Raw genomic sequence first — 25,728 nt, 5'->3', positions numbered from 1 at the left:
AGATGCATTACGGATACAACAAGTACTGTCTACTATAACACTTTTTTTAATATTCATTCAGAATAATATACATTAAATGTCAATAATTCATGAGAAATTTTTCTAGTAAATTATTTAGTAATATCTAGAGAATAATAAAAAAAAATAAAAGAAAGATAAAAAATATCGAAATCGTTAAAATCAGATACGGTAGAAGACAATTAATTTCATTGTTAGATTAGTTCGGATAAATAAATAGTTTTTGTCGATGTTATTTTGTTTAGTTACTATTTAATTAATGTTTATGTTATGAATTAATATCGTAGCAATAGTATATTATATATGCATATATATATGTGTGTATATAGATCATCGTGTATTGCTATATGCAAATTTAAGAAACAATATTTATGATTAATTAAATTAACTTAATATATGTATAATAAATGAAGAAAAATTATAAATCGTTTATTAAATATTACATTATGTTGATAAAACATTTAATTTCTTTAACTAATATTAAAAATAATTTTTTTTAGGTATACTTCTTGATCAGCGTAGTATTTGATGGTAAAGAAACAAAATGGTCCTCGACAGTACGCACATGGCTCTAGATGCTTCACGTGATATTAAATTAAAAAGTACAGACAAAATGAATTCAACAATTTTTGATAGTTTTGCGAAAATTATAAATAAACAGGATGCAGTGAGACGTGACGGTGGAGTTGCGTTATTAAAACATTTGCACGAACATCCTTCTGTAAGTAACCTAAAAATATTAGCTCATATGTGTTAAGGGGTTATACGCAGTTTTCATTTTCGGAATGTACATATATTTAAGTATATTCTCTGAAAATTTCAAATCGATCCGACAAATATTCTTCACTTCATGTAAGCTGCAAACAAAAATTTTTAACTATGTGTAAACGTCTCTTTGAAACTTTAAACGCGTTTTTCTCAAAACGGTATTTTCAAAGTCGGTGATCTCTATTTTTCAAAAACGGCTTAACCGATCGGTTTCGAATTTTTACACAATCTTCTTAGATATATTCCTCAGGTATTAAGTATAAGGAATAATTTTTAAAAAATTTATTACTATTTTTTTGTAACAATTTAGAGCGAAAATTTTAGTCAAAAACAACTTTTTTTCAAATAGACGCCATTTTGTCATAAATCAAAATTTTTATTATTCCTTGGTTTTAATACCTGCATTAATCTATCCTTTAAAAGAATCCACCATATTTTTTAATTTCAATAATCCAAACCGCCAAAATGAAGATCACCGCCAAACGTCTTTTTTTAGAGGACGTTCAGGAAATCATCTACAGGAGCGGTGCAGATTAATATTTTTACATAATCGACGCGCTATTGTATTCTCAAAAGTTGGCTCTATTTGAATTACCATCACTTTTGTTTGAGAAATAAAAACTGTTTCTATAAAAAATTCATGAAAATACGTCTTTTTCGAGCCTCGCAACTGCGTATAACCCCTTAATGTATAACTTTTTTTTTTAATGAAATTAATAAATAATACTTATTACTTTATAGGATTTAAATGATAACAAAGAATGTAAATATGCTATGACGAGATTAATACGTGGATTGGGATCCTCGAAATTATATGCAAAAAAGGGTTTTTATAGTACACTAACAACTTTTTTAATTACACATCCTGATGTTTCAATAGACACAATTTTAACTACAATGGATACAGAATTACACCCAGTAAACAGCAATGCTAAAAGTGTAATGCAAATAAGAATAAATAATATAATTATCATTCTTTAATTTTTCTTAGTATGCTAGTTCAATATGTACAATATTTAATTTTAACAAAAGTATATTTTTTATTTTATTTTAGGAAAAAGCTGACATATATATGGGTCGTATATTAACTTGCGGTGCATTGATACGATCAAAATTACTTTTGAATAGTACAACTGATACTCAATCAAAAGTAGTGGAAATACTTTTAAATGCTGGGAAACAACGTAGTTATTTATCTTTCGTTTCCATTTCATTTTTAATAGAATTTATAAATCAACTTAACGCAGACTCTGTCAAAACATCTATTTGGCCATTAATGGAAAATGAATTTGGCAAGCCTTGGGCAGAACAAACTTTAGATTCATTTTACGCTTTGTTAGTTATCAGAGATAAATTTCCAGCGCTTGTGAATCAAGATTTTTTAAAAAAATATTTATCTTCCAATGATATCATCACGAAGGAAAACATAAACAATATAGTAAATATATTAACAGTAAGTATACACATCCATAATTGTAGAAAATAGTTTGTTTGATCTATTTCATAATTAATGTATATTATTATTATTATTATTATTTAGGATTTACCAAGGATAAAATCTTGCCATCATCCAGTATTCGTTTTATTTTGTGAAAAATTGGCAGCGACTGATTTAGTAGTCGACTTCTGGTTAGCCATAGATAGGAAATTTAAAAAGCCGTCTAAAACACATGAGCACGTTGCTATTGAAATTTTAAAACATTTACTTGTACATTTAAATGACAAAACTGTGTTTCCATCCTTGTTATCTACAGATTTCTTACAACATATGTTAAAAAAATGTTCTATTTTAAAGAGAAATAACAACGATGAAGTTGTCGTAGCATTTAAGGATTTATTAAATTTATTAATAACAAGCGTCAAAGATATTAAAACAAAAATACAGATAAATGTATTAAAAAAATTGATCCTGTACCCTGGTGATCTAATGATAGAAAAAAAAACAGGTGTCAAGATAATCCAATTGATCACAGGCAATTTAAATGCGGATGGAGTAAAAAAGTTATCAAATCTCTATCGAAGCATTATAGAGAATACAATTTCTAAAGAAAGAGAATCTTCACAAACAGAAAGCTGGACAAATGCTGAAAGAATCTATGCTGTTCAATTACTAACGAGGTAACACGAAACATATTTGTGTTAATTTATAAATTTATTTCTGTTTACGATAAAATTATTTTACTAATAATATATTTTTTATTCTTTTATAATTTTAGATTAATAACTCATCCAGCAATATTATCAGATCAAGAATGGAAGTTGAATCAATTAAAGTTCTTGTTTCTGTTTGGTTTCTGCGAAGTTCCACAAGTTGGTGTAGAACTTGTTCGTAAGTAATATTAATTTTCATTATGACATAACATAAATATCTTTGTTAATTTATTTAAAATAAAAGAAACAAATTTATTTATTTTTACAGCACATTTCAAAGATAGTTTCTACCGTGCTTTGGATCATAAGATGCCTAAATTGAATGATTTACGAAATATGTTAAGCGCATTAGTTCATTATTTAAATACAGAATTAAATTCTGAGAATATTAAATTGCGTATACCGTTGAGCGAGGAATCAGAAGCAGCATGGAAAAAAGCGATTCGTTTGATAGAAAAATTAGAGAATAATCCCAATGCAAAAGCTATACCCATATTTCATACCATGTATTTACACATGGGATTACAACTCTTCTCGGATTCGGAAGTAGCAGTTATGTCTATCAACGAATTGCAAAGTTGTTACGATCGAGTTAAAAAAAAATCTAAATTAAATAATAATAAAGAATTAGAAGATGAACCAGAATGGGTAGAAGTTGTGATAGATCTTTTGTTATCTCTTTTATCTAAAAATAGTCATTTGATGCGTTCATTGGTTACTTGCGTTTTTCCACATATTTGCCCGTACATTGTCTCAATGTCTGAGATATTATCCGTAAGTATTATTTTAATATAAAAAATATTAAAACTATTTTACGTGGTTGAATTTTTATATTAATACGTTAATTTCATTTGTTAGGTCTTAGATATCAAAAAAGAGACCAATCCATTGTCTATGAACGGTGATGATAATGAAGAATCCTCAGGTTCTGACGAGGATGACGAAAACTATGAGAATAATGTTGAGGAACATAATACAGAAGTTACAACCGATTCCTCAGATGAAAGTGACATGGATTGCGATAAAGAAGACGAAAATAAAGATGAAGATGAAACTGTAACAGATATGTTACGTGTTGCTGTGAGTCAAGCATTAGGAGGTGCTAACCCTGATAATAACGACGAAGATATGGACGTAGATAAGATTGACGAAGATGAAGGTAAACGATTGGATGAATCATTAGCGGCAGCATTTAAAATTCTTCGTCAAAATCGTCGTGGACAATCGAAGAAACAAGAAAAATCAGCACAAGCGTTAACACATTTTAGAGCTAGAGTTACAGATTTGTTAGAAATTTATTTAGATTGCAATCCAACAATGGCTGTTGTATTAGATATGCTTGTTCCACTTTTTGCTTTATTAGAATTTTGTATAAAGGATCCACATCAAAAACCTTTAGAGAATCGAGTACGATCTTGTTTAAAGAAATTATCGACTATTAAAAAATTCAGAGATACAGAGGGAGTCGATAATGAATTATTAACAATCATTTTAAAGGTACTTATTTATTTATAATTATGATATTAAATATTGTTGGACGAGAAGTAATTAATATTTATGTTATTTTAAGACTTTAATTGAAAAAGGAGAACGTTCTGCTTCTGTTTGTCAAGAAATGGGAGACAAATTAGCTGAATGTTGCGCTTTCCTAATACGCTGTGTGCAGTATGTAGGATTACCTGATGATACTTTTGTAGACATTTATAAAACTAACTTAACAGCTTTTTTCAAGAAAAGAGATTGCATTTTGCCAGGTATTCTTTTCAAAAGTCTGTTACAACAATCGTGGGAAGGAAATTGGCAGCTAGCACCATTATTAGTAAGTTATGAAAAGATAATAAACAATGTAAAATGGAAGATAATTGTACAATCGATAATACTTATATTTTATTTATTAGGTGGAATATGCATTTGATTTGAACACGATCAGATCGTTTCGTAGAAGCCAAGCCTTAGAATTTTTAACTATTTTCTATAAAAATAATAGATTAATTCGTTCTGAGTCTACGAAGAATAAGAATAGAATTAAAATGGAAAAGAAATTATGTGAAAACAGTATAAATCTATTACAAGATCTATGTAACGCGAATGAATGCAAAGATGAACAATTAACTTCAGATGAAAATTGTAGTATTAAAATTAATCAGAAATTTGTATATCTGTTCCTTACTCTATTACACACAATTCATGGACAACATTTACAAGGAATTTGGAAATGGGAAACTATCAAGGAAAAATTAGCCAAATACAGGACTAAAGCTGTACTCTCTAAAGATGCAAAAAGTGCATACAATAGATTAGCAAAACTAATTGGGTTATCTCTTAATTGGTAAGCATTATTATTATTATTTAAAAAATATATTAATTTATTTATTATTTTAATTGTATTTATGCATCCTTATTATTTACAGTCCTGCGAAGAAACAAGAAACTGATTCAATTCCCAAAGTTAATGGACAGATTTCTAATGTAAAGAAAAAAGATGAAAAAGATGAAAAAGATGAACAAGAAGAACAAGAAGAACAAAAAGAGGAAGCTGTTATAGAGGTTGTTGACGATGAGGAAAATAGTAAAGAAATAAACAAAGCAAAATTAAAGAAGAAAAAGAAAAATAAGAGTAAACAAAAAGAAAAGCAATTGTTGAAAAAAGAATCACGTGAATTACGTCTACAGACAATATCCGAAGGTTTAGATGTATTTCAATTCAGTAGTTCTGTAAATCTTCCAAATGAGATTAATGAGACCAATAGCATACAAAATGATTTACCTGTGGTGGAAACAAATGGTATCTCTAAACATAAAAGATTACCTACAGATAATCTAAATGATTTTAATATACCGAAAAAAAAAAAGAAATCAAAAAGTTGATTGATTATAAGTATGTAATAAATATTTATTGTATATAATTCTTGCATCATAATATTATTGTGAAATAAGTAATAAATATTTAATGTAATAAATGAACGAAAAACAATGTTACTTATGATACTACAATTCTTAGATGAATAATAATGAAAACACTAAAAGTAAATGTTTGTAGTATACTTTGATCTTATAGTTTCTGACACTGAATTGGGCACTGCGTTATTAGAACACAAGTACTTAAACATATCTACGTAAAGCGAGTTTAAAATGATTCCATGATATTATTGTAAGAAATAAGATTAATTAGAGATGTCCATTTACAGTGGCACGTTTTATATCCGCCGATATAGAACCGGCCAAAATAAAGCCGCGTGTTCTCTGAGGCACTATGTCCGCGAGATGCTGTGCTGCACTCTAATATGAATTCACTTAACCTTAAAGTCGTGTGGATATTCGAAGAAATAATTATACTCATCGCAGAAACTATTAATCAATGAAACTTTATAACAACACTATTTAAAATAAGTTCAATGGTTGATGTATACAAACAAAATTTTCACCGATACTTGCCTCGGATCAACGTAACCACCTCGACCTGCCATATTGGATGCAAAGAACTGCTCGCAACTGCGCGGGTCGAGCTAGTCACTGTGCTAAAGATGGCACTGTTCTAACTGTTTTGTGGCCGTCACGCCAAAGCTTGGCGCCACCGGCACTCTTACCGTCACGCCGCTAGTGACGAAACCAAAGAATTAGGAAAGCAATTAGGAAAGTATATGAACAGCCGCTACTATTCGCTCTCTTCCGTTACAACCACCGAGCGAGACACACGTGTTTTAACTAGCAGCGTTCAAAGACTGAACTCTAGTCTTACTTCCGCTTTCTCATTATTACATTTTGTTAAGTTTAAAATATATATTTTGTAAAATCCTTTTTGATACGTTTAAAATATAAAAATATTCTAATAATATTCTTCCCTAGTGAATTAATTATTATTGCATATCGACGAACACGCTACAGTTTAGATGCATTACGGATGCAACAAGTACTGTCTACTATAACACTTTTTTTAATATTCATTTAGAATAATATACATTAAATGTCAATAATTCATGAGAAATTTTTCTAGTAAATTATTTACTAATATCTAGAGAATAATAAAAAAAAAATAAAAGAAAGATAAAAAATATCGAAATCGTTAAAATCAGATACGGTAGAAGACAATTAATTTCATTGTTAGATTAGTTCGGATAAATAAATAGTTTTTATCGATGTTATTTTGTTTAGTTACTATTTAATTAATGTTTATGTTATGAATTAATATCGTAGCAATAGTATATTATATATGCATATATATATGTGTGTATATAGATCATCGTGTATTGCTATATGCAAATTTAAGAAATAATATTTATGATTAATTAAATTAACTTAATATATGTATAATAAATGAAGAAAAATTATAAATCGTTTATTAAATATTACATTATGTTGATAAAACATTTAATTTCTTTAACTAATATTAAAAATAATTTTTTTTAGGTATACTTCTTGATCAGCGTAGTATTTGATGGTAAAGAAACAAAATGGTCCTCGACAGTACGCACATGGCTCTAGATGTTTCACGTGATATTAAATTAAAAAGTACAGACAAAATGAATTCAACAATTTTTGATAGTTTTGCGAAAATTATAAATAAACAGGATGCAGTGAGACGTGACGGTGGAGTTGCGTTATTAAAACATTTGCACGAACATCCTTCTGTAAGTAACCTAAAAATATTAGCTCATATGTGTTAAGGGGTTATACGCAGTTTTCATTTTCGGAATGTACATATATTTAAGTATATTCTCTGAAAATTTCAAATCGATCCGACAAATATTCTTCACTTCATGTAAGCTGCAAACAAAAATTTTTAACTATGTGTAAACGTCTCTTTGAAACTTTAAACGCGTTTTTCTCAAAACGGTATTTTCAAAGTCGGTGATCTCGATTTTTCAAAAACGGCTTAACCGATCGGTTTCGAATTTTTACACAATCTTCTTAGATATATTCCTCAGGTATTAAGTATAAGGAATAATTTTTTACTAATTTATTACTATTTTTTTGTAACAATTTATAGCGAAAATTTTAGTCAAAAAAAAAACTTTTTTTTCAAATAGACGCTATTTTGTCAAAAATCAAAATTTTTATTATTCCTTAATTTTAATACCTGCATTAATCTATCCATTAAAAGAACCAACCATATTTTTTAATTTCAATAATCCAAACCGCCAATATGAAGATCACCGCCAAACGTCTTTTTTTAGAGGACGTTCAGGAAATCATCTACAGGAGCGGTGCAGATTAATATTTTTACATAATCGACGCGCTATTGTATTCTCAAAAGTTGGCTCTATTTGAATTACCATCACTTTTGTTTGAGAAATAAAAACTGTTTCTATAAAAAATTCATGAAAATACGTCTTTTTCGAGCCTCGCAACTGCGTATAACCCCTTAATGTATAACTTTTTTTTTTAATGAAATTAATAAATAATACTTATTACTTTATAGGATTTAAATGATAACAAAGAATGTAAATATGCTATGACGAGATTAATACGTGGATTGGGATCCTCGAAATTATATGCAAAAAAGGGTTTTTATAGTACACTAACAACTTTTTTAATTACACATCCTGATGTTTCAATAGACACAATTTTAACTACAATGGATACAGAATTACACCCAGTAAACAGCAATGCTAAAAGTGTAATGCAAATAAGAATAAATAATATAATTATCATTCTTTAATTTTTCTTAGTATGCTAGTTCAATATGTACAATATTTAATTTTAACAAAAGTATATTTTTTATTTTATTTTAGGAAAAAGCTGACATATATATGGGTCGTATATTAACTTGCGGTGCATTGATACGATCAAAATTACTTTTGAATAGTACAACTGATACTCAATCAAAAGTAGTGGAAATACTTTTAAATGCTGGGAAACAACGTAGTTATTTATCTTTCGTTTCCATTTCATTTTTAATAGAATTTATAAATCAACTTAACGCAGACTCTGTCCAATCATCTATTTGGCCATTAATGGAAAATGAATTTGGCAAGCCTTGGGCAGAACAAACTTTAGATTCATTTTACGCTTTGTTAGTTATCAGAGATAAATTTCCAGCGCTTGTGAATCAAGATTTTTTAAAAAAATATTTATCTTCCAATGATATCATCACGAAGGAAAACATAAACAATATAGTAAATATATTAACAGTAAGTATACACATCCATAATTGTAGAAAATAGTTTGTTTGATCTATTTCATAATTAATGTATATTATTATTATTATTATTATTTAGGATTTACCAAGGATAAAATCTTGCCATCATCCAGTATTCGTTTTATTTTGTGAAAAATTGGCAGCGACTGATTTAGTAGTCGACTTCTGGTTAGCCATAGATAGGAAATTTAAAAAGCCGTCTAAAACACATGAGCACGTTGCTATTGAAATTTTAAAACATTTACTTGTACATTTAAATGACAAAACTGTGTTTCCATCCTTGTTATCTACAGATTTCTTACAACATATGTTAAAAAAATGTTCTATTTTAAAGAGAAATAACAACGATGAAGTTGTCGTAGCATTTAAGGATTTATTAAATTTATTAATAACAAGCGTCAAAGATATTAAAACAAAAATACAGATAAATGTATTAAAAAAATTGATCCTGTACCCTGGTGATCTAATGATAGAAAAAAAAACAGGTGTCAAGATAATCCAATTGATCACAGGCAATTTAAATGCGGATGGAGTAAAAAAGTTATCAAATCTCTATCGAAGCATTATAGAGAATACAATTTCTAAAGAAAGAGAATCTTCACAAACAGAAAGCTGGACAAATGCTGAAAGAATCTATGCTGTTCAATTACTAACGAGGTAACACGAAACATATTTGTGTTAATTTATAAATTTATTTCTGTTTACGATAAAATTATTTTACTAATAATATATTTTTTATTCTTTTATAATTTTAGATTAATAACTCATCCAGCAATATTATCAGATCAAGAATGGAAGTTGAATCAATTAAAGTTCTTGTTTCTGTTTGGTTTCTGCGAAGTTCCACAAGTTGGTGTAGAACTTGTTCGTAAGTAATATTAATTTTCATTATGACATAACATAAATATCTTTGTTAATTTATTTAAAATAAAAGAAACAAATTTATTTATTTTTACAGCACATTTCAAAGATAGTTTCTACCGTGCTTTGGATCATAAGATGCCTAAATTGAATGATTTACGAAATATGTTAAGCGCATTAGTTCATTATTTAAATACAGAATTAAATTCTGAGAATATTAAATTGCGTATACCGTTGAGCGAGGAATCAGAAGCAGCATGGAAAAAAGCGATTCGTTTGATAGAAAAATTAGAGAATAATCCCAATGCAAAAGCTATACCCATATTTCATACCATGTATTTACACATGGGATTACAACTCTTCTCGGATTCGGAAGTAGCAGTTATGTCTATCAACGAATTGCAAAGTTGTTACGATCGAGTTAAAAAAAAATCTAAATTAAATAATAATAAAGAATTAGAAGATGAACCAGAATGGGTAGAAGTTGTGATAGATCTTTTGTTATCTCTTTTATCTAAAAATAGTCATTTGATGCGTTCATTGGTTACTTGCGTTTTTCCACATATTTGCCCGTACATTGTCTCAATGTCTGAGATATTATCCGTAAGTATTATTTTAATATAAAAAATATTAAAACTATTTTACGTGGTTGAATTTTTATATTAATACGTTAATTTCATTTGTTAGGTCTTAGATATCAAAAAAGAGACCAATCCATTGTCTATGAACGGTGATGATAATGAAGAATCCTCAGGTTCTGACGAGGATGACGAAAACTATGAGAATAATGTTGAGGAACATAATACAGAAGTTACAACCGATTCCTCAGATGAAAGTGACATGGATTGCGATAAAGAAGACGAAAATAAAGATGAAGATGAAACTGTAACAGATATGTTACGTGTTGCTGTGAGTCAAGCATTAGGAGGTGCTAACCCTGATAATAACGACGAAGATATGGACGTAGATAAGATTGACGAAGATGAAGGTAAACGATTGGATGAATCATTAGCGGCAGCATTTAAAATTCTTCGTCAAAATCGTCGTGGACAATCGAAGAAACAAGAAAAATCAGCACAAGCGTTAACACATTTTAGAGCTAGAGTTACAGATTTGTTAGAAATTTATTTAGATTGCAATCCAGCAATGGCTGTTGTATTAGATATGCTTGTTCCACTTTTTGCTTTATTAGAATTTTGTATAAAGGATCCACATCAAAAACCTTTAGAGAATCGAGTACGATCTTGTTTAAAGAAATTATCGACTATTAAAAAATTCAGAGATACAGAGGGAGTCGATAATGAATTATTAACAATCATTTTAAAGGTACTTATTTATTTATAATTATGATATTAAATATTGTTGGACGAGAAGTAATTAATATTTATGTTATTTTAAGACTTTAATTGAAAAAGGAGAACGTTCTGCTTCTGTTTGTCAAGAAATGGGAGACAAATTAGCTGAATGTTGCGCTTTCCTAATACGCTGTGTGCAGTATGTAGGATTACCTGATGATACTTTTGTAGACATTTATAAAACTAACTTAACAGCTTTTTTCAAGAAAAGAGATTGCATTTTGCCAGGTATTCTTTTCAAAAGTCTGTTACAACAATCGTGGGAAGGAAATTGGCAGCTAGCACCATTATTAGTAAGTTATGAAAAGATAATAAACAATGTAAAATGGAAGATAATTGTACAATCGATAATACTTATATTTTATTTATTAGGTGGAATATGCATTTGATTTGAACACGATCAGATCGTTTCGTAGAAGCCAAGCCTTAGAATTTTTAACTATTTTCTATAAAAATAATAGATTAATTCGTTCTGAGTCTACGAAGAATAAGAATAGAATTAAAATGGAAAAGAAATTATGTGAAAACAGTATAAATCTATTACAAGATCTATGTAACGCGAATGAATGCAAAGATGAACAATTAACTTCAGATGAAAATTGTAGTATTAAAATTAATCAGAAATTTGTATATCTGTTCCTTACTCTATTACACACAATTCATGGACAACATTTACAAGGAATTTGGAAATGGGAAACTATCAAGGAAAAATTAGCCAAATACAGGACTAAAGCTGTACTCTCTAAAGATGCAAAAAGTGCATACAATAGATTAGCAAAACTAATTGGGTTATCTCTTAATTGGTAAGCATTATTATTATTATTTAAAAAATATATTAATTTATTTATTATTTTAATTGTATTTATGCATCCTTATTATTTACAGTCCTGCGAAGAAACAAGAAACTGATTCAATTCCCAAAGTTAATGGACAGATTTCTAATGTAAAGAAAAAAGATGAAAAAGATGAAAAAGATGAACAAGAAGAACAAGAAGAACAAAAAGAGGAAGCTGTTATAGAGGTTGTTGACGATGAGGAAAATAGTAAAGAAATAAACAAAGCAAAATTAAAGAAGAAAAAGAAAAATAAGAGTAAACAAAAAGAAAAGCAATTGTTGAAAAAAGAATCACGTGAATTACGTCTACAGACAATATCCGAAGGTTTAGATGTATTTCAATTCAGTAGTTCTGTAAATCTTCCAAATGAGATTAATGAGACCAATAGCATACAAAATGATTTACCTGTGGTGGAAACAAATGGTATCTCTAAACATAAAAGATTACCTACAGATAATCTAAATGATTTTAATATACCGAAAAAAAAAAAGAAATCAAAAAGTTGATTGATTATAAGTATGTAATAAATATTTATTGTATATAATTCTTGCATCATAATATTATTGTGAAATAAGTAATAAATATTTAATGTAATAAATGAACGAAAAACAATGTTACTTATGATACTACAATTCTTAGATGAATAATAATGAAAACACTAAAAGTAAATGTTTGTAGTATACTTTGATCTTATAGTTTCTGACACTGAATTGGGCACTGCGTTATTAGAACACAAGTACTTAAACATATCTACGTAAAGCGAGTTTAAAATGATTCCATGATATTATTGTAAGAAATAAGATTAATTAGAGATGTCCATTTACAGTGGCACGTTTTATATCCGCCGATATAGAACCGGCCAAAATAAAGCCGCGTGTTCTCTGAGGCACTATGTCCGCGAGATGCTGTGCTGCACTCTAATATGAATTCACTTAACCTTAAAGTCGTGTGGATATTCGAAGAAATAATTATACTCATCGCAGAAACTATTAATCAATGAAACTTTATAACAACACTATTTAAAATAAGTTCAATGGTTGATGTATACAAACAAAATTTTCACCGATACTTGCCTCGGATCAACGTAACCACCTCGACCTGCCATATTGGATGCAAAGAACTGCTCGCAACTGCGCGGGTCGAGCTAGTCACTGTGCTAAAGATGGCACTGTTCTAACTGTTTTGTGGCCGTCACGCCAAAGCTTGGCGCCACCGGCACTCTTACCGTCACGCCGCTAGTGACGAAACCAAAGAATTAGGAAAGCAATTAGGAAAGTATATGAACAGCCGCTACTATTCGCTCTCTTCCGTTACAACCACCGAGCGAGACACACGTGTTTTAACTAGCAGCGTTCAAAGACTGAACTCTAGTCTTACTTCCGCTTTCTCATTATTACATTTTGTTAAGTTTAAAATATATATTTTGTAAAATCCTTTTTGATACGTTTAAAATATAAAAATATTCTAATAATATTCTTCCCTAGTGAATTAATTATTATTGCATATCGACGAACACGCTACAGTTTAGATGCATTACGGATACAACAAGTACTGTCTACTATAACACTTTTTTTAATATTCATTTAGAATAATATATATTAAATGTCAATAATTCATGAGAAATTTTTCTAGTAAATTATTTAGTAATATCTAGAGAATAATAAAAAAAAAATAAAAGAAAGATAAAAAATATCGAAATCGTTAAAATCAGATACGGTAGAAGACAATTAATTTCATTGTTAGATTAGTTCGGATAAATAAATAGTTTTTATCGATGTTATTTTGTTTAGTTACTATTTAATTAATGTTTATGTATGAATTAATATCGTAGCAATAGTATATTATATATGCATATATATGTGTGTATATAGATCATCGTGTATTGCTATATGCAAATTTAAGAAATAATATTTATGATTAATTAAATTAACTTAATATATGTATAATAAATGAAGAAAAATTATAAATCGTTTATTAAATATTACATTATGTTGATAAAACATTTAATTTCTTTAACTAATATTAAAAATAATTTTTTTTAGGTATACTTCTTGATCAGCGTTGTATTTGATGGTAAAGAAACAAAATGGTCTTCGACAGTACGCACATGGCTCTAGATGCTTCACGTGATATTAAATTAAAAAGTACAGACAAAATGAATTCAACAATTTTTGATAGTTTTGCGAAAATTATAAATAAACAGGATGCAGTGAGACGTGACGGTGGAGTTGCGTTATTAAAACATTTGCACGAACATCCTTCTGTAAGTAACCTAAAAATATTAGCTCATATGTGTTAAGGGGTTATACGCAGTTTTCATTTTCGGAATGTACATATATTTAAGTATATTCTCTGAAAATTTCAAATCGATCCGACAAATATTCTTCACTTCATGTAAGCTGCAAACAAAAATTTTTAACTATGTGTAAACGTCTCTTTGAAACTTTAAACGCGTTTTTCTCAAAACGGTATTTTCAAAGTCGGTGATCTCGATTTTTCAAAAACGGCTTAACCGATCGGTTTCGAATTTTTACACAATCTTCTTAGATATATTCCTCAGGTATTAAGTATAAGGAATAATTTTTAAAAAATTTATTACTATTTTTTTGTAACAATTTAGAGCGAAAATTTTAGTCAAAAACAACTTTTTTTCAAATAGACGCCATTTTGTCATAAATCAAAATTTTTATTATTCCTTGGTTTTAATACCTGCATTAATCTATCCTTTAAAAGAATCCACCATATTTTTTAATTTCAATAATCCAAACCGCCAAAATGAAGATCACCGCCAAACGTCTTCTTTTAGAGGACGTTCAGGAAATCATCTACAGGAGCGGTGCAGATTAATATTTTTACATAATCGACGCGCTATTGTATTCTCAAAAGTTGGCTCTATTTGAATTACCATCACTTTTGTTTGAGAAATAAAAACTGTTTCTATAAAAAATTCATGAAAATACGTCTTTTTCGAGCCTCGCAACTGCGTATAACCCCTTAATGTATAACTTTTTTTTTTTAATGAAATTAATAAATAATACTTATTACTTTATAGGATTTAAATGATAACAAAGAATGTAAATATGCTATGACGAGATTAATACGTGGATTGGGATCCTCGAAATTATATGCAAAAAAGGGTTTTTATAGTACACTAACAACTTTTTTAATTACACATCCTGATGTTTCAATAGACACAATTTTAACTACAATGGATACAGAATTACACCCAGTAAACAGCAATGCTAAAAGTGTAATGCAAATAAGAATAAATAATATAATTATCATTCTTTAATTTTTCTTAGTATGCTAGTTCAATATGTACAATATTTAATTTTAACAAAAGTATATTTTTTATTTTATTTTAGGAAAAAGCTGACATATATATGGGTCGTATATTAACTTGCGGTGCATTGATACGATCAAAATTACTTTTGAATAGTACAACTGATACTCAATCAAAAGTAGTGGAAATACTTTTAAATGCTGGGAAACAACGTAGTTATTTATCTTTCGTTTCCATTTCATTTTTAATAGAATTTATAAATCAACTTAACGCAGACTCTGTCAAAACATCTATTTGGCCATTAATGGAAAATGAATTTGGCAAGCCTTGGGCAGAACAAACTTTAGATTCATTTTACGCTTTGTTAGTTATCAGAGATAAATTTCCAGCGCTTGTGAATCAAGATTTTTTAAAAAAATATTTATCTTCCAATGATATCATCACGAAGGAAAACATAAACAATATAGTAAATATATTAACAGTAAGTATACACATCCATAATTGTAGAAAATAGTTTGTTTGATCTATTTCATAATTAATGTATATTATTATTATTATTATTATTTAGGATTTACCAAGGATAAAATCTTGCCATCATCCAGTATTCGTTTTATTTTGTGAAAAATTGGCAGCGACTGATTTAGTAGTCGACTTCTGGTTAGCCATAGATAGGAAATTTAAAAAGCCGTCTAAAACACATGAGCACGTTGCTATTGAAATTTTAAAACATTTACTTGTACATTTAAATGACAAAACTGTGTTTCCATCCTTGTTATCTACAGATTTCTTACAACATATGTTAAAAAAATGTTCTATTTTAAAGAGAAATAACAACGATGAAGTTGTCGTAGCATTTAAGGATTTATTAAATTTATTAATAACAAGCGTCAAAGATATTAAAACAAAAATACAGATAAATGTATTAAAAAAATTGATCCTGTACCCTGGTGATCTAATGATAGAAAAAAAAACAGGTGTCAAGATAATCCAATTGATCACAGGCAATTTAAATGCGGATGGAGTAAAAAAGTTATCAAATCTCTATCGAAGCATTATAGAGAATACAATTTCTAAAGAAAGAGAATCTTCACAAACAGAAAGCTGGACAAATGCTGAAAGAATCTATGCTGTTCAATTACTAACGAGGTAACACGAAACATATTTGTGTTAATTTATAAATTTATTTCTGTTTACGATAAAATTATTTTACTAATAATATATTTTTTATTCTTTTATAATTTTAGATTAATAACTCATCCAGCAATATTATCAGATCAAGAATGGAAGTTGAATCAATTAAAGTTCTTGTTTCTGTTTGGTTTCTGCGAAGTTCCACAAGTTGGTGTAGAACTTGTTCGTAAGTAATATTAATTTTCATTATGACATAACATAAATATCTTTGTTAATTTATTTAAAATAAAAGAAACAAATTTATTTATTTTTACAGCACATTTCAAAGATAGTTTCTACCGTGCTTTGGATCATAAGATGCCTAAATTGAATGATTTACGAAATATGTTAAGCGCATTAGTTCATTATTTAAATACAGAATTAAATTCTGAGAATATTAAATTGCGTATACCGTTGAGCGAGGAATCAGAAGCAGCATGGAAAAAAGCGATTCGTTTGATAGAAAAATTAGAGAATAATCCCAATGCAAAAGCTATACCCATATTTCATACCATGTATTTACACATGGGATTACAACTCTTCTCGGATTCGGAAGTAGCAGTTATGTCTATCAACGAATTGCAAAGTTGTTACGATCGAGTTAAAAAAAAATCTAAATTAAATAATAATAAAAAATTAGAAGATGAACCAGAATGGGTAGAAGTTGTGATAGATCTTTTGTTATCTCTTTTATCTAAAAATAGTCATTTGATGCGTTCATTGGTTACTTGCGTTTTTCCACATATTTGCCCGTATATTGTCTCAATGTCTGAGATATTATCCGTAAGTATTATTTTAATATAAAAAATATTAAAACTATTTTACGTGGTTGAATTTTTATATTAATACGTTAATTTCATTTGTTAGGTCTTAGATATCAAAAAAGACCAATCCATTGTCTATGAACGGTGATGATAATGAAGAATCCTCAGGTTCTGACGAGGATGACGAAAACTATGAGAATAATGTTGAGGAACATAATACAGAAGTTACAACCGATTCCTCAGATGAAAGTGACATGGATTGCGATAAAGAAGACGAAAATAAAGATGAAGATGAAACTGTAACAGATATGTTACGTGTTGCTGTGAGTCAAGCATTAGGAGGTGCTAACCCTGATAATAACGACGAAGATATGGACGTAGATAAGATTGACGAAGATGAAGGTAAACGATTGGATGAATCATTAGCGGCAGCATTTAAAATTCTTCGTCAAAATCGTCGTGGACAATCGAAGAAACAAGAAAAATCAGCACAAGCGTTAACACATTTTAGAGCTAGAGTTACAGATTTGTTAGAAATTTATTTAGATTGCAATCCAACAATGGCTGTTGTATTAGATATGCTTGTTCCACTTTTTGCTTTATTAGAATTTTGTATAAAGGATCCACATCAAAAACCTTTAGAGAATCGAGTACGATCTTGTTTAAAGAAATTATCGACTATTAAAAAATTCAGAGATACAGAGGGAGTCGATAATGAATTATTAACAATCATTTTAAAGGTACTTGTTTATTTATAATTATGATATTAAATATTGTTGGACGAGAAGTAATTAATATTTATGTTATTTTAAGACTTTAATTGAAAAAGGAGAACGTTCTGCTTCTGTTTGTCAAGAAATGGGAGACAAATTAGCTGAATGTTGCGCTTTCCTAATACGCTGTGTGCAGTATGTAGGATTACCTGATGATACTTTTGTAGACATTTATAAAACTAACTTAACAGCTTTTTTCAAGAAAAGAGATTGCATTTTGCCAGGTATTCTTTTCAAAAGTCTGTTACAACAATCGTGGGAAGGAAATTGGCAGCTAGCACCATTATTAGTAAGTTATGAAAAGATAATAAACAATGTAAAATGGAAGATAATTGTACAATCGATAATACTTATATTTTATTTATTAGGTGGAATATGCATTTGATTTGAACACGATCAGATCGTTTCGTAGAAGCCAAGCCTTAGAATTTTTAACTATTTTCTATAAAAATAATAGATTAATTCGTTCTGAGTCTACGAAGAATAAGAATAGAATTAAAATGGAAAAGAAATTATGTGAAAACAGTATAAATCTATTACAAGATCTATGTAACGCGAATGAATGCAAAGATGAACAATTAACTTCAGATGAAAATTGTAGTATTAAAATTAATCAGAAATTTGTATATCTGTTCCTTACTCTATTACACACAATTCATGGACAACATTTACAAGGAATTTGGAAATGGGAAACTATCAAGGAAAAATTAGCCAAATACAGGACTAAAGCTGTACTCTCTAAAGATGCAAAAAGTGCATACAATAGATTAGCAAAACTAATTGGGTTATCTCTTAATTGGTAAGCATTATTATTATTATTTAAAAAATATATTAATTTATTTATTATTTTAATTGTATTTATGCATCCTTATTATTTACAGTCCTGCGAAGAAACAAGAAACTGATTCAATTCCCAAAGTTAATGGACAGATTTCTAATGTAAAGAAAAAAGATGAAAAAGATGAAAAAGATGAACAAGATGAACAAGAAGAACAAAAAGAGGAAGCTGTTATAGAGGTTGTTGACGATGAGGAAAATAGTAAAGAAATAAACAAAGCAAAATTAAAGAAGAAAAAGAAAAATAAGAGTAAACAAAAAGAAAAGCAATTGTTGAAAAAAGAATCACGTGAATTACGTCTACAGACAATATCCGAAGGTTTAGATGTATTTCAATTCAGTAGTTCTGTAAATCTTCCAAATGAGATTAATGAGACCAATAGCATACAAAATGATTTACCTGTGGTAGAAACAAATGGTATTTCTAAACATAAAAGATTACCTACAGATAATCTAAATGATTTTAATATACCGAAAAAAAAAAAGAAATCAAAAAGTTGATTGATTATAAGTATGTAATAAATATGAAATTAAAAACTATACTGTAAGAAAATGTGTGATTGTGTAAAATATCATTGGCATATTTCATACGTTTAATGTATATAGGTTTTTAATAAAGATAACAAAATTTATTACTATTTCCATATGGCATTTAATAATTTAAATGCTTAAGCTATTCAAATCTATGCAACGTTACTTCAGAGATAGGCGTGGAAAAAAATGAACTAGAAATGCCTGGCGATTTTACTCATCCTTACTTGTAAAGAAGTCGTATTCTTTATCCGATTTTAGTGTTTAAGGTTCATTAGAAAGATAAAAGTTTTACTCATACGAGCTAATTATAGAATATTATCAAAATAGGTGTTTAGTTCATCATCATCATCATCAGCCTATACTGTCCACTGCTGGACAAAAGATGGAAGATGGTGTAAGGATGGTGTGTTAGGGAAATTTATAGGTTTAGACAAGGATACTGGATGGGACAATGGATTCCCCCGTATGGTCTTGGGAGATAATCCAAGGCTTGCGTAGGCAGGGTCGCATCCCTGAAGTAGGTCTATCCTCCACCGGGATCGTGTAGGAGTACCTACCCGCTACCTTAGGTGTTTAGTTAGATAAAAATTATTCTTGAATAATACCTATTTTTAGACACGATTTTTGTAAAGAAAATAAAATTTCTTCGAAAGTATTGAATAATTATTTTATGTGAAAAACCTTTATCTTTCAAATAAGCCTTTGATCGCTAAAATCGGACAAAAGTTACGACTGTGAGAATAAATAACAAATCCTTATAAGTGCATAAAATGCAAGCACTATTTTAAAAGTTCCGCTCTTCCGACATACTCCGAAATGTTCCGATGTATTTCGAGTTTTTTCGAATCATTCCGAATAGTTCCGAATTATTCCGAATTTTTTCGACTTTTCGCGAGTGTATGAACGTAGCAACGTACCGGCTTCGCGCGTTCCTAGTAAAACAATTGCAAAAGAAATAAGGTTAAATTGGTTTATTGTACAATATAATAAAATGACAAACCAAAGACCAATTTCATGTGGATTAGATCTATGTTCTGTACCCGATCTAAATAGTTGTTTGCATACAGCAACTTCATCTAGGTATACTTGTAAAAATATATTTATTATAATATTTTTATGATATTTACATGTATATATAATGTATATGTACATATAATTAATTACTTTTTTATAGATTTGAATTTATATGTATACCACTTGTTCATCCATTGTTTAAAAGAGAATTTTTATCTGGCGTTGTCAAAAATCGACCAGGGCCGTTAACAAGGCCTGATTTAGTATTATGTACTCCTGGTATGTATAATGGTAATTAAATTTTTTTTAAAATCTTCAAATTATTAATATACAATATTTATTTTATAGATTGGAATAATTTAATTATTGGAAAAATATCTTCCCATATAAAAGTCGATGCTATAGATAGTAATTATAGGAAAAATAGTGAAGAAGCTTTAAACCAAGAATTAACATTGGCTACTCATTTAGGATTGGCAGGAATTATGTTTAAATTGATAGGTGGCATAGAAAAAAATATTAATCTTGCCAGAATTATAAACAATAAGTTATTAGCTACTTGTAATTATCAAGTAAGTCTTTTCGATATATCTTTTCATTTATTTTATCATTTATATGAATAAGAAAAATTAGATATAATTGTTATTTTTTATTGTATTCATGAATTTAGATATGGGTACAAGTTCCTATGGAAAACCCATTGAAACAAGCACTTTCGTACAGAGGAGAGGAAGATGTTACTGTTGATAATCCTTGGGAATGGTGGAACAGTTTCAGAGCAGTTTGCGATTATGAAAAGAAATTAGCAGTTGCTTTAATTATAAGTCACGATCTTCCTGAACAAGAAGAGGTAACTAATTAATTTATTATTTCTCTTTTCTTGTATAGATTTAAAAAAAAGTGAAAATCTCAATTATATATATATAATATATTATTATATATAATATTTATTGAAAATATATTATTAATAAATTAATATAAAATATATCAGATAGATAGATGGCTTGGGGAACCAGTGAGATGTTTGATATTGCCAACAACTTTATTTATTACAAATAAAAAAGGGTATCCAGTGCTGAGCAAAGCACATCAAATGCTAATCAAGAAATTCGCTATACTGGAAACACAATTCATATTAACAGGAGCAAACCGATATAGTAGTATAACGCTTTATCACAATTACTTAGACTATTTATGGAAGGTAAAGTTACTGAAACTTTTAAATAAATAGAATGATTAAAATATATATATCGCACTCTAATAATATAAATTTGATATAGAATTGTCAAATAGATGGGCCAGTCGAACGATTCGCACGTGGTTATGAAGATTATTTACAGTGCCCACTACAACCATTGATGGATAATCTTGAGTCTCAGACATATGAAATATTTGAAAAAGATCCTATTAAGTATTCCCAATATCAATTGGCTATAGTTGAAGCGATAAAAGATATAAACTGTAAAAGAAAAACTCAACTTGAGAAAATGTAAGTATTATTTAATTTTTATAACAACGTATGAACTTGATTAATATATGCATGTTTATGTTATAGGGTAATTATGGTTGTGGGAGCTGGAAGAGGTCCACTTGTTCGTGCTGCATTGAATGCTGCCGAGTTGACGAAACAAGAAATTAAAATATATGCAGTTGAGAAAAACCCAAATGCTGTCAACACGTAAGATATCTGATATATGAACATGTATTATAATTTAAAAAAGTATGAAAAATATATTATTTATATTTTCTTGTTTTTAAAGTCTACTAGCTCTTCAAGCAGAGTTGTGGGGAGACATAGTAACCATAGTATCGAGTGACATGAGAGAGTGGACTGCTCCAGAACAAGCAGATATTCTTATATCTGAATTGCTTGGATCTTTTGGAGATAACGAACTCTCTCCTGAATGCTTGGACGGTGTTCAACGATTTTTAAAAGGTATATTAATATTTAATACAATGAGATTTATTTCTGAAAATAAATGTTCATTGATGTAATATCATATTTCATATTTGAAGTTATTTTCAGATGATGGTATCAGTATTCCGTGTTCATATACTTCGTTTATTGGTCCTGTACAATCTTCTAAATTATATAATGAAGTGCGACAATGTAAAGATAAGGACAAACATCCTCTTGTAAATTTTGAGACGCCTTATGTAGTTCATTTACAGAATAAGTATGACATAGCAAAGCCGCAACCTTTATTTACGTTTTGTCATCCAAATAAAGGTAAGCAATGTTAAAAAATTAATAGAGAAACATTTTTAATGAATATGTACTAATAATAATAGTAATAATAATATAAATAACGAGTATATATTTCTGTTAATAGACAAAATTATAGATAATAATAGATACGGGATAAAGACTTTTGACGTGGAACAGAATTGTATACTTCATGGATTTTCTGGTTATTTTGAAGCAGTTTTATACAATGATATTAATTTAAGTATAGAACCTAGTACACATAGTCCTGAAATGTTTAGTTGGTTTCCTATTTTCTTTCCTATTAAGGTGAGTTGGATTACAAACCTTAATATATTTATTATTAATTTAACGTTTAGGTTTGATAATTTTTTATATATTTGTATGTTTAATAATTATAAGAAAATGTACATTTTATTATTATTATATGTTAGGAACCAATTCGATTGGAAAAGGGGAAAAAAATAGTATTGCATTTTTGGCGCAGATGCAATAACAAAAATGTTTGGTACGAATGGTGTGTTAGCGAACCAATTGTAGGATCTATTCATAATCCAAATGGACGATCTTATACTATTGGTTTATAACGCATACATATATATATATTTGACAATGCGCTTTACCTTTGTTCTAGTATTATCAAAACGATAAATAAATATAATTATTTTAATATCGAATTTCAAAGCATTATTTAAAGAAACTGATATTCGTTAGATATAATTATCATAAAGTTGATTATATATATTATTATTAATGTTATATTATCTGCATTGAATTCATAAAAGGTCGCCGATATCGTTCAACTTGGATAATAAAAAATCTAAAGTTATCTTCTAAGAATATTTCTCTTGATCTTTTAACCTCACGTGATTGTAACATATTATTTGACTCGTGGTTGATCGTAGTTATTTCACCATTGCATTAGAAATATTTTTCTTCGATAGAAGGAAAGATAGAAGTTATATTTTCATATTATTGAAGTAATATTTTTATATTGAGTTTTCATATTTTGTTTAACTATCAGAAAATACTGCTTGAAGAAAATTAATTAGATTAAACATTTGTTTAATTGAAACGAATTCTTTACAAATAAATAAATAAGCATATTAATGATATTCTTTAACGACAAACAAAGGATAGGAGATCAAAATAAATATTTTATTTGTTATATCGAATTATTGATGATGACACCCTATCATGTAACATAAAAATTTCCATTATAATCTTTTTCAAGATAACAGTTAGATGATGACACCAGAAATGGTTAAGAAATATTCTAAAGATCATTGAAATATTCTTGCATTTGCTCGAACGCGCGTATTTCGTTCATAATCAACGAACTAATACGACACCATTCGGAGCACTTCGGCAGAGACGGAGCAGACGACGCGAAGGAAAGTAAGGTTAAGTCGTCGACAATTTCTTTCGTATTAAAAGACTGAGAGTGAGAGAGATAGATAGAAAGAAAAAATGGCAAGATTGTTTACACGTATAATTAATAAGCATTCTTTTGAACAAGTGCTTTCACACAGGACTCAATTATTAACAAATTCATTTCTGTCAACTTCGCGTTATTTATCTACGACACGACAATTAAAATCGGGTAAGTTAAAATGAAATAATGATTAAAAGTATTACACAAGAATTTTATAATTTTGTTGATATTATTAATCAATGGTATACGTATATGAAACAAAAATGTTCATTTAAAAAATATTATTAAACATTAATGATGTCATGAAAAGATAATGATATAGACCTTTATACTATTAATTTTATAAATTATTTCTCCTCCTTTCTACTATTTTTCTAATTATTTTTTTATTATATATAATTAGCAGCAAGTCTCATTAGAATCTTTTTGACCTGACTTGTACTTACATAAAGATTTTCTTCTTATTTCTTAATCCTATTTAGAAAGATGGTATACGGATACACACGAATGGATCAAAGTAGATAATAATGTAGGAACGGTTGGGATATCTGATCATGCACAAGATGCACTCGGTGACGTAGTATATGCTCAACTTCCAGACGTTGGGTCTGTCTTTAAAAAAGAAGGTTTGATATTTACATGAAACACATATATATTAATTCATATATCATTTAATATTTGTAACAACTATCACCCATCCTCAGAGGAATGCGGTGCTTTGGAATCCGTTAAAGCTGCGTCCGTATTAGTAAGTCCTGTAAGCGGAACCGTAGTAGAAAAAAATAATGCGCTGGAAAATAAACCAGGATTGATTAATTCTTCTTGTTACAATGAAGGATGGTTATACAAAGTACAGTTAAGTCATCTGGAGGAAATCAAGATGCTTATGGATGAAAAAGCTTACGAACTATTTTTGAAGTCTGGCGCCCACGAAAATGAGAATCGTGAAAATCCTTAAAACACGTATTTTCATATTTCATCGTATGATAAAAAAGTTATTCTCAATTGTACATATCTATATTATAAAAGCATTTCAAACACAATCTGTTTTTCATTCAAAGCAGATATCGTTTTTTTTTTCTGTTTTATTTCTTTTATTTATTTATTCTCGAGGCATAAAAATACAATGGACACAAATGATTTTGACATAGATGAATATCAAAAATAATTGATTGCTTTTATAAATATGGGCATATCCTTGACAAAATCTAAAGTGAATCACAGAAAATGAAGTCAGTTTGATTGCGAATATTTTATCAAATAGCAGCAGGTCTTTTTTTTCTTTCTTTCTTTTCTTGTTTTTCTTGTTTTTAATTAAGAACTTTAAATTTTTTAAATATCATTTATCTGTAATTCTTAATCTACAGTTATTAGCGAAGTTGTTTTTCTTTTTAATAACATAGGATTGCATATCCTACAATAGTGTTCTTACAACATAACTGCGTTTATTTTGTTTTCATATCATGACAATATAATAATATTTTAGCGTGGAAGGAATAAGCACGAAGTGTAGATCTTTAATTAATTGGTGCAATTGTAAATTATAAATTACAGTTAAAATACTTTAGCATACACAAATACATC

At 28.5% G+C, this 25,728-nt stretch overlaps 5 protein-coding genes across 6 annotated transcripts; all 5 read left to right on the top strand.

Moving 5' to 3' along the window:
- The first annotated feature begins 4 nt into the window (after positions 1-4).
- Positions 5-5,833, top strand: LOC122525553 (myb-binding protein 1A-like protein). Of its 2 annotated transcripts, XM_043648419.1 has the most exons (11): positions 5-22; positions 519-739; positions 1,528-1,725; positions 1,841-2,239; positions 2,327-2,904; positions 3,003-3,115; positions 3,206-3,711; positions 3,796-4,434; positions 4,508-4,756; positions 4,836-5,266; positions 5,349-5,833. In XM_043648419.1, exons 2-11 carry the CDS (start codon positions 563-565, stop codon positions 5,803-5,805), a joined length of 3,747 nt encoding a protein of 1,248 aa, XP_043504354.1. In that variant the 5' UTR covers positions 5-22; positions 519-562; the 3' UTR covers positions 5,806-5,833. The 2 variants fall into 2 exon arrangements, with proteins under 2 accessions (XP_043504354.1, XP_043504353.1); XM_043648418.1 differs by lacking the exon at positions 5-22 and having other exon boundaries at positions 506-739.
- A 744-nt stretch (positions 5,834-6,577) lies between these two features.
- On the top strand, positions 6,578-12,662 carry LOC122525552 (myb-binding protein 1A-like protein). Its single transcript, XM_043648417.1, has 11 exons — positions 6,578-6,847; positions 7,345-7,565; positions 8,357-8,554; positions 8,670-9,068; positions 9,156-9,733; positions 9,832-9,944; positions 10,035-10,540; positions 10,625-11,263; positions 11,337-11,585; positions 11,665-12,095; positions 12,178-12,662. Exons 2-11 carry the CDS (start codon positions 7,389-7,391, stop codon positions 12,632-12,634), a joined length of 3,747 nt encoding a protein of 1,248 aa, XP_043504352.1. The 5' UTR covers positions 6,578-6,847; positions 7,345-7,388; the 3' UTR covers positions 12,635-12,662.
- Positions 12,663-13,406: 744 nt separating this feature from the next.
- On the top strand, positions 13,407-19,593 carry LOC122525615 (myb-binding protein 1A-like protein). Its single transcript, XM_043648541.1, has 11 exons — positions 13,407-13,676; positions 14,171-14,391; positions 15,181-15,378; positions 15,494-15,892; positions 15,980-16,557; positions 16,656-16,768; positions 16,859-17,364; positions 17,456-18,085; positions 18,159-18,407; positions 18,487-18,917; positions 19,000-19,593. Exons 2-11 carry the CDS (start codon positions 14,215-14,217, stop codon positions 19,454-19,456), a joined length of 3,738 nt encoding a protein of 1,245 aa, XP_043504476.1. The 5' UTR covers positions 13,407-13,676; positions 14,171-14,214; the 3' UTR covers positions 19,457-19,593.
- Positions 19,594-20,440: 847 nt separating this feature from the next.
- LOC122525568 (protein arginine N-methyltransferase 5) lies at positions 20,441-23,546 on the top strand. The gene is made up of 11 exons (XM_043648453.1): positions 20,441-20,569; positions 20,664-20,782; positions 20,852-21,075; positions 21,174-21,353; positions 21,495-21,704; positions 21,784-21,992; positions 22,059-22,181; positions 22,264-22,439; positions 22,530-22,733; positions 22,837-23,018; positions 23,144-23,546. Exons 1-11 carry the CDS (start codon positions 20,481-20,483, stop codon positions 23,294-23,296), a joined length of 1,869 nt encoding a protein of 622 aa, XP_043504388.1. The 5' UTR covers positions 20,441-20,480; the 3' UTR covers positions 23,297-23,546.
- Positions 23,547-23,986: 440 nt separating this feature from the next.
- LOC122525605 (glycine cleavage system H protein) lies at positions 23,987-25,187 on the top strand. Its single transcript, XM_043648527.1, has 3 exons — positions 23,987-24,312; positions 24,627-24,770; positions 24,849-25,187. The coding sequence occupies exons 1-3, from the start codon at positions 24,180-24,182 to the stop codon at positions 25,100-25,102; spliced, it is 531 nt and encodes a 176-aa protein (XP_043504462.1). The 5' UTR covers positions 23,987-24,179; the 3' UTR covers positions 25,103-25,187.
- Positions 25,188-25,728: the final 541 nt, after the last annotated feature.

Source organism: Polistes fuscatus, unplaced genomic scaffold (genome assembly GCF_010416935.1).
Source record: "Polistes fuscatus isolate 324 unplaced genomic scaffold, CU_Pfus_HIC Scaffold9, whole genome shotgun sequence".
Taxonomy (NCBI): Eukaryota; Metazoa; Arthropoda; class Insecta; order Hymenoptera; family Vespidae; genus Polistes; species Polistes fuscatus.
Note: the sequence above shows the minus strand (reverse complement) of the source record. Positions and strands in the feature narration are given on the sequence as shown.

What these genes read in the sequence shown, in the direction of transcription:
- LOC122525553 (XM_043648419.1), top strand. Translation starts at nt 563, where the DNA reads ATGGTCCTCGACAGTACGCACATGGCTCTAGATGCTTCACGTGATATT. An exon ending in ATTTGCACGAACATCCTTCT is followed by an intron (nt 740 to 1,527) that starts GTAAGTAACCTA and finishes ATTACTTTATAG; the next exon opens with GATTTAAATGATAACAAAGA. An exon ending in GGCAGCTAGCACCATTATTA is followed by an intron (nt 4,757 to 4,835) that starts GTAAGTTATGAA and finishes TTTATTTATTAG; the next exon opens with GTGGAATATGCATTTGATTT.
- LOC122525552 (XM_043648417.1), top strand. Translation starts at nt 7,389, where the DNA reads ATGGTCCTCGACAGTACGCACATGGCTCTAGATGTTTCACGTGATATT. An exon ending in ATTTGCACGAACATCCTTCT is followed by an intron (nt 7,566 to 8,356) that starts GTAAGTAACCTA and finishes ATTACTTTATAG; the next exon opens with GATTTAAATGATAACAAAGA. An exon ending in TATTAACAATCATTTTAAAG is followed by an intron (nt 11,264 to 11,336) that starts GTACTTATTTAT and finishes TGTTATTTTAAG; the next exon opens with ACTTTAATTGAAAAAGGAGA.
- LOC122525615 (XM_043648541.1), top strand. Translation starts at nt 14,215, where the DNA reads ATGGTCTTCGACAGTACGCACATGGCTCTAGATGCTTCACGTGATATT. An exon ending in AGTTGGTGTAGAACTTGTTC is followed by an intron (nt 16,769 to 16,858) that starts GTAAGTAATATT and finishes TTATTTTTACAG; the next exon opens with CACATTTCAAAGATAGTTTC. An exon ending in GGCAGCTAGCACCATTATTA is followed by an intron (nt 18,408 to 18,486) that starts GTAAGTTATGAA and finishes TTTATTTATTAG; the next exon opens with GTGGAATATGCATTTGATTT.
- LOC122525568 (XM_043648453.1), top strand. Translation starts at nt 20,481, where the DNA reads ATGACAAACCAAAGACCAATTTCATGTGGATTAGATCTATGTTCTGTA. An exon ending in ACTTAGACTATTTATGGAAG is followed by an intron (nt 21,705 to 21,783) that starts GTAAAGTTACTG and finishes AATTTGATATAG; the next exon opens with AATTGTCAAATAGATGGGCC. An exon ending in GTTTTGTCATCCAAATAAAG is followed by an intron (nt 22,734 to 22,836) that starts GTAAGCAATGTT and finishes TTCTGTTAATAG; the next exon opens with ACAAAATTATAGATAATAAT.
- LOC122525605 (XM_043648527.1), top strand. Translation starts at nt 24,180, where the DNA reads ATGGCAAGATTGTTTACACGTATAATTAATAAGCATTCTTTTGAACAA. An exon ending in GACACGACAATTAAAATCGG is followed by an intron (nt 24,313 to 24,626) that starts GTAAGTTAAAAT and finishes AATCCTATTTAG; the next exon opens with AAAGATGGTATACGGATACA. An exon ending in GTCTGTCTTTAAAAAAGAAG is followed by an intron (nt 24,771 to 24,848) that starts GTTTGATATTTA and finishes ACCCATCCTCAG; the next exon opens with AGGAATGCGGTGCTTTGGAA.